General features: G+C 41.3%; 1 protein-coding gene across 4 annotated transcripts; it reads right to left on the reverse strand.

The window, feature by feature from the left end:
• Positions 1–877: 877 nt before the first annotated feature.
• Positions 878–7,674, reverse strand: LOC106831082 (GTPase IMAP family member 7-like). Of its 4 annotated transcripts, XM_044765783.2 has the most exons (3): positions 7,542–7,663; positions 6,845–6,989; positions 878–2,348 (listed from the first exon to the last, which is right to left on the reverse strand). In XM_044765783.2, the coding sequence occupies exon 3, from the start codon at positions 2,295–2,297 to the stop codon at positions 1,422–1,424; it is 876 nt and encodes a 291-aa protein (XP_044621718.1). In that variant the 5' UTR covers positions 2,298–2,348; positions 6,845–6,989; positions 7,542–7,663; the 3' UTR covers positions 878–1,421. The 4 variants fall into 4 exon arrangements, with proteins under 4 accessions (XP_044621718.1, XP_044621717.1, XP_070372055.1 ...); XM_044765782.2 differs by lacking the exon at positions 6,845–6,989 and having other exon boundaries at positions 7,542–7,674; XM_070515954.1 differs by lacking the exons at positions 6,845–6,989; positions 7,542–7,663 and adding an exon at positions 4,549–4,732.
• Positions 7,675–7,964: the final 290 nt, after the last annotated feature.

Below are 7,964 nucleotides of genomic sequence, written 5' to 3' on the forward strand. Positions count from 1 at the left end.
ATTCTATCAGGAGAGATGGCCCGCTGTAATTTGGGACCTGGAGGAATGTCGAGTGAAGGGGTTTCCTACAAGCTGTGGAATGGAGTTTGGAAACAACCAGGGGGAGTGCTGGTGACAGTGAGGAGATCACATCCTCACCCTAAGGGGTGAGTGAAAACTGGAGCCCAGAAGGAGAGCTGGGTGGAGAGGCCACCAGGGCAGGAGCTGTGACTTTGGGCTTCGGGTTTCAGCTAGTCAGTGATGACCCTACAGGAAGAGAGGCAGGAGAACAAACACCCTGACCTTGTTTGTCTGCCCCCAAGAGACCCCCTGCCTGGACTTCTCATTGGCAGAAGCCAAGCAGAAGGCAGAAAGCAAGAGATCCACTGGTGGAGTCCACAGAGATCCCCTCCTAGGGAAAGAGCTAGAGTGAAGAAGGGTGAAGAGTGGGTCTGCAGAGGAAAATGGAAAGTATTTTGCACAGAAGAGAGTTTTAAGTCATAGTCAGGGACAGTTGAAGTTAGGATGGTGCCTGACAAAGAAAAGAGAGAAAAACAATAAGAGGACCTGTCAACCTCCAGAGCCCCAGGAACCACAGGACAATCTTGCCAGAGAAGCCTGATGCTTCACTAACAAAGTATTCACAGACGTGGACTGAAATAACACACATAATCAGTGGTGTTAACACTTAACCTATGCAGGATTTCTTATTTGAATTTTCCTAAATTGAGTCTTTGAACTCTAGTGATGGGTCATTGCCTGATTATGCCAATTTTGTAACTTCTTAAGATTCTTGGCACTGTGAGGGGGGACAGGTGGGATCAGGGAGTGGTAGGTGATGAGCTGTGAAGATGTTTAATTCTGGTTAGCTACTGCTGCATAACAAACCATCCCACAATTTAGTGGTTTAAAACAGCAAGAATCCTTTATTTTTCTCATGAATCTGCAATTTGGGCAGGACTCAGTGTGAGTGGCTCATCTTTGCTCTTTGCATCTTCATCAGAGGTGGCTCAGTTGGCAGCTGGACAGTCCACTTCTGTGTTACCTCATTTGCGAGGCTGGCAGATGAAAGATCATCCAGGGAAGTGGGCCCATGACTTGAAATCCTTGTATGTGGGCCTTCCCATGGGCAACTTGGGCTCCCTCACAACATGGTGGCCAAGTTCCAAAGGCAAGCATGACAAGAGAGCAATGAGTCAATTCCCTCTTGAACCTGAGCAGTCACATGGTGTTGCTTCAACTATCCTCTATTTATCAAAGCAGTCACAAAGTCCATCCAATTTCAGGGTAAGGGGCACAGATCCATTAACTCAATGAAAGGAGTAACAAGGTCAGATAGCAGAAGAATAAGTAGGATAAGAGACACTGTAGAAACCATCTTTGGAAAACATAATCCACCACATTACAAATCATAGCAGATTAAGAAAAAAATGAAATTTACATTACTTCCAAAACATATGCCATATTTTTGAAAGCATCTTCATAATCCCATTTAAAACATCTTGGAATATATTACTCTCGGCTTCTTGCCTTATATTTTTTATTCGTTCCTCATATTTCTTCTTCAGTGATTTAAGTTTTTCCTCTTTTTCTTGCAGTTTATCAGCAAATTCCTTTTCTACTAGTTCAATTTCATGGTTTAATTCATCAGTGTAGATTTTCTCCAAGATCTCTGCCTGTTGTTTCAGCCTGTGCTCTGTGTCCTTGTATATGGCGTCTGAAAAGTAAGTCCCTCTGTTCTTCTGCACCATGTTCTCTATCAGCTCCACCAGCTCCTGCACTTGAGCTTCCTTCTCGGCTTCGTCTGCTCTGTTGTTGAAGGCACAGAAGCGGTCCCCACACTCCTGGACGACACTTCTCAGCTTCACATCTGCCTCTGCTATAAAGTCGCTTAGTCTCTGACCCTCCAAATCATCTTTGCCAGTGAACAAGATGATCATGTGCTTCATGGAAGCCTTCCCAAAGAGAGCCTTGATCAATGCGATGGTATTCTGCTCTTCCTGTGTGTAGCGGCCCAGCCTCAGAACCATGACGATGGCGTGAGGCCCAGGGCAGGAGAAGAGGACACACCGGCTGATTTCCCTACAGGTGGTCTCCAGTTTCTCCTTGGTGTCAAAGAGCCCTGGGGTGTCAACAACAAGAAGGTCCCTCCCTTTCCATTTCCGGGATGCTTTTTGACACTTCTTGGTAACAGCGTGAGCAGAAATTTTAGAAGCAAATAGTTGCTTCTTAATGATGGTATTTGCTGTTGCACTTTTCCCGCTTCCAGTTTTCCCTACAAGAACAATCCTCAGAGTGTTGTCCTGAGCAGCAGCCATGTTCAGGGGATCTGGGACTTAGGTACCCACAAGACCTTGAGGTTAGGAAGGCTGAGAAGAAGAGAAATAGGGTTAATTTGGGGAAGTAGGAACCATTTCCAATTCTCTTGTCTTTCTTCTCCTCCCTGAAAATTTGTAATAGTCTATTATCCATATTTATCCCAGTAGAGACAGAAAGATGAAACAGTTCAACTACTATGGAAGACACAATAGAGAAAGGAGTTAAGGAGTTTCCCCACAAAAAAATAACAGGTCCAGATAGATGGCTTCACAGGGGAACTCATTTAAACCTTTAAAGATCTGATCAGCTTGATGCTACATAAACTATTCCTGATCATATAAAAAAGAATGAAAACTTTCAATTCTTTTCATGAAGCAAGGATGATATTGACCCCAAAGGCTAACAAAGATTTCACCAATAAATAAAACTACAGACATGGTTCATTTGTGAATATTGATACAAACATCCTAAATATATTATTGGACACTAAAAGTAATAAATGATTAAGTGTGATTTATTCAGAAATACAAGGGTGGTTCAATATGAGAAAAATTGATTGTTACAACACATCTCATTAACAGATTAAGAAGAAAATTACCTTAATGCAGAAAAGACATTTAACCAAATTCAACACTGATTCATGTTTAAAGCATTTCATTAAATTGGAATTAATAGATATTTTTAATATGATTTTATATAAATATAAATTTTAAAAATTACGCCATTACTTTTTTTCTGCAGCTAAAATAGTTGATTATAAAGTTCAGTTGGATGAAGAATTAACAAAATTAGCTGGGCAACCAAGAAAAAGATGAACCATGAAGGAAGAAGAGCTCTACCAGAGAGTAAAACATTCTGGTTTGTATAATTAAAGCAGTATGATGTCAGTGCATGCGAAGAGAGACAGAACAGGGAAACAAAATCAGAAAATTCACAAATAGACCAAATTGATCATACTATATTCACTTATATTCAATTTGATTATATTATGCTACATTTATATTCAATAAGGCAACATCTCACACCAATGGGAAAAAAGATGGACTAATAAGCAACACCGGGATAACTACATAACCTGACAGAAAAAATGAAACTGCATCCGTTTCCTCATGCCATTCAAATTCCAAGTAGATCAGAATTGAAATGTAAGACACAAATCCCTATAAATAATAGAAGAAACACGGATGAATTCTTTGTAACCTGAGGGCAGGGGAAATATTGCTAGAATTTGAAACAGAGGAAGGAAAAAGACTCATAAATTTGATTACATTAAAATCTAAAAGACAATTTGAGGCAAAAATCACCACAGACAAATTAAAACACAAATGTCAAACTAGGGGGAAAAAATTCCAACTTAAATCCAAGAGGGTTAATTCCCCTATTAGACAAAGAAAATCGAAAAGGAGAGAAACAAAAGACCAACAGCTTCATAGAAAATGGAGCAAGAGACATGAATAAATAGTTCAAAGAAGAAAAGAAACGTAAATGTCCCTTGAATATATGAAAAGATATTCACATTCCTTCAAAATAGAGAAAAATAAGTCAAAATGTAGAAAAAACAAAATAAATAAATTAGAATTACCCTGAGACACTACTTCTCACCTACAGCTTTGTCAGAAATCCAGAAGTCGGCTGGCACAATCTGTTGGTAAAGGTACAGGGGAAGCGGGTGCTCTCCCACACGGCCAGAGGGAGTGGAAAGGCAGCCCCGACTACAGAGGAGAAGTTAGCAGCATCTTGCAAAAGTCCATCTGCATTTACCCTTTGACCAGAAGTCCCAATTTTAGGATTTATTCCAAAGCTACACTGACAAAAATACAGACAAATATTATGGACAAGGCTATTCACTGCACCACTATTTGTAATAGCAAAAGACCAAAACCCTATCAAAGGCCCATCATTAGGGCACTGGTTGAATAAACCTAGGTATTCACACAGTGAAGTACTCTGCAACTGTGAAAAGGAATGAGCACTATCTCTATAAACCAGTATAGAGAGGTCTCCAGGATGTATCATCAAGCAAAAAAAGCAAAGTGAAGAAAGTGATGTACAGTTCACTACCGCTTCTCTAAAGGGAGGAATACGAACTACACATATAAAATATAAGATGTATATTTTCAAACATAGGAGAAAGCAACGCCAGGATAATCTGAAAACTTTGTTGTTAGTGCCATGGAGTCAATTCTGCCTCCTGGCAAACCTGTGGACAGCAGAGCAGAACTCTGCCTGGTCTTTCGGTGCCACCCTCACCTTCCAGCACTACATCAGACAATGCTCCACTGTGATTCCCAGGGTTTTCATGGCTAGTTTTTCAGAATTAGGTGGCCCTGTGCTTCCTCTTAGTCTGTCTTAGTCTGGAAGTTCTGCTGAAACCTGTCCGCCACTCGTGACTCTGCTGCTATTTGACATGCCAGTGGCACAGCTTTTCAGCATCACAGCAACATGCAGCTGCCACAGTATGACACCAACAGACAGTGGTGTGGCTCCCTGACCAAGAAATGAACCCGCCAAATCTTAACCACTAGAGCGCCGGGGCTGGCTAATCTGAAAACTAAAGAAACAAAGCGTTACTTACACGGAGTGGGAGGAACAGGGGGAGGAACCAGGGATAAAAGATGAAAACTAGACTTTTTTGGATATATTCAGATTTGCTACATTTGATCTTGAATCCACGTGAATAGTTTACATAATTATACAACAAAAATTACATTTAAAAAATACCAGTAAAAATTAAAAGCAAATGAAACGAATGAACCTAACTGTGTGTGTGTAGTAGATGAGACACAGAAAGAATTGGTCCAAGAGACTTGAAAATGCAGTAATCTCATTGTCCATCCCTAGTGGGAAATACCTTAAGGCCAAAAAACCCTGCATAAATTGCATAATTTGCAATTTATAATCATTGCACTATATAATAATTTGCAAAAATCATAAATTGTTTTAAGGAATCCGATCCTTAGTTGTCTGTGTGTGTGTCTAGTTTTGAAGTCCATTGTAAAGGCATAAAAATAACAATGAGCCCAGTAGCAACAAGTACCCTTAGTGCCCAGATTGTGGTCTTCAAATGCCATTTCCCACCAACAAAAAATTAGGGTTCTGAGAAGGAAGAACTGATTCCGGGTCTGGGCCAGGAAATGTACAAGCTGACCCTAGACCACCTTGTCATACTAGAAAGCCAGGACACTATCGAAAATTCTGGGATCTTACCAAAGAGACTCAAGAGCCAACTTGAAGAGGCTCCCACTGGACAAAGATGAGACCATTTGAGCGTCAATAAGAATAATAATTCCAATGGATTGAAATATATCAAATGTGTTGAAATCTAGGAGTTCCTAACAGTTCCACCTTCGGAAAAGAAGTCACTTGCTCTCCTTGGAGTCTGCCAGGAGAGCATCTAATCATTCTGAACATTGACAAAAAGGGAAAGAATCAAACATTTCTCTTGTCTTCCTTATAATAACTGTACCTCATGGAAATGAAAGGATTGCCGAGGGGAAGTTTCTTTTTATAGGATTATTCTATCTAATAAATGAAGAAAGAATGATGGAATATCCTAATTTGTGACCCTTAGTGAAACAAATTTACTCCAGGCAGTCATCACTGTCTGCTAACATCACAGAAGGAGAGACAACAGGACATCACGCGTCTTCTGATGGAAGTTCACAGCTGCACCTCTGAAGCGGTCCCACCAAAACACCAGTCAAACCTGAATCTGATTAGGCCTCTCCCTAAACATAAATTCACACAAAATGCTACAACTAGAAGAGCGTGGTAAATGACATCTTGAGGATGTAATCGACAAAACATACACTGTCCAAGTCTGTTAGACAAAAAACTTCCCCTTTCTTAAAAAAAGATATTTTAGAGAAAGAAACAAGGAAGGTGAAAACCTAATATTAAGCTAAACTTAAGAAATATTGAACAGTTGCAAGTTATGGACCTTATTTACATCTGACATCAAACAATTTTAAAAATTATGAGACAATCAGAGAAGTCTGAATATAATCAGTAATATTTTTTAAAATTCTAGTTGCTTTCTGAAGTCTGATTACGGTAATATTTTTGACATGGCCCTTATCTTTCAGACAGACATATTCAAATATTTACTGATAGAGTGACGCCATGTCGGATATTTACTTGAAAATGATCTGAGGAGGATAGAGAGTGCTGAGTAATAGAGGAAACAAAACTGCTTCAATTGATAACTGATGAATCTGGGTATAGGCACAGGAAAGTTCCTTATATTATTCTCTTTATCTCTGAATAAGTTCAAACTTTTCCATAATAAAGAACTTAACCTGTGTGCAGTATAACTACTCCTGAACATACACTGTATACTAAGCACCATGAAAAATATGTTCCGCACATTATCTCATTTACTCCCAAAAAATGATCTGCAACGAAGCTAATTTTATTATTCTAATTTTTTAAGTGAGGAAGTTGATGTGGCTCAAAAATGCTGGGAAACTTGCCCAAGGTCATGGTGCTAAAGGTTTTGGGCAGAGGGGCATCCAGTTCAAAGTCTGTCTGACCCCACCGCGCTCACTCTTAAAGACTGCACACTACGGCCTCTTCTGAGTTCCTCCTCAGGAGCACGGCTCTAAATTTCAGTCTGCATCAGGACAGAGAGAGATCAGGGCAGGGCAGGGAAGACAGTCCACTCTTTCCAGAAGCGAGAACTGGCAGCAAGGCTGTAATTAGGCAGGAACGAGGAGGGCGTCACATATATTGTTTCCTTAGCGTAGCTGATCCTCTCCCCTCCTCACCTCATCTCTTACACTGCTGGGGACACAGCTTCTCTCTGTTAACTACTGGAAAGGATTCAGCAAACCGAATTCCAAATTTCCTCTGCCGTTAGTGACCTGTGTAACCCCTGGAGAGTCACCACACTCTGGGATTCTGATTCTTTTTCAGTAAAAAGAGGGATTTAGACTAGGTGGTCTCTAAATTGCTCTAAGACCTGCCCTGGGGACACTAACTTCCTAGTCAGGGAAGAGGGTGGGTTATCAGGCAGCACTCATGTCCATCACAGAAGCAACTGGATGGAAGGTGCCCTACACAGCACAAGTTTGTCCTGTTACATAGGAGATGGACAGACGCCGTCTCCTCACTCCCCACCCTACCCTCCACCACCACATCTCTCCCACCACTCTCAGACCAGAATCCACCCCCCGGCAGACTCCCTGGATCCTACTGCCCCTCACAGCTCTATGGCCCAGCAGCCTCTTCTCAGCCAGGCTCACCTTCTTTTGAATGAGTTGATGAGTTCTCAACTCCTCTCCAAAGAAGCTCTTTGAAATGGTGCTTTTGCTTTAACTCTGGGGGAAAAGTCTTTGCACCCTCTGAAACCTCTGAGTCAGGAAACTCAGATTGGGTGGAGCCAGTGAAGGAACTCTCTGCCTTTAAAGAGACAGAAACATTGCCTCATGATTTGGTGGGTGCTTCAGTGTTCGCAAGTTGAAAGCTTTTTCTCCATGTGCCTGCTAGTGCACCAGAATTTCCAAAGCTACATTTGCTGTTTTGGGTTATAGTGGTGGAGCCAAAGGGGCCTTATTAAATGACCCACATCTGGCCCAGGAAGCCAGGCACAATGTCTGCTCATCTCCCCTGGGTGGGGTGAGAGACTGCAGGGTGATTCGGGGAAGAAAGAACTCAGATATGTGGCT

Source organism: Equus asinus, chromosome 1, assembly GCF_041296235.1.
Source record: "Equus asinus isolate D_3611 breed Donkey chromosome 1, EquAss-T2T_v2, whole genome shotgun sequence".
Classification (NCBI taxonomy): Eukaryota; Metazoa; Chordata; class Mammalia; order Perissodactyla; family Equidae; genus Equus; species Equus asinus.

What these genes read in the sequence shown, in the direction of transcription:
- LOC106831082 (XM_044765782.2), bottom strand. Translation starts at nt 2,297, where the DNA reads ATGGCTGCTGCTCAGGACAACACTCTGAGGATTGTTCTTGTAGGGAAA.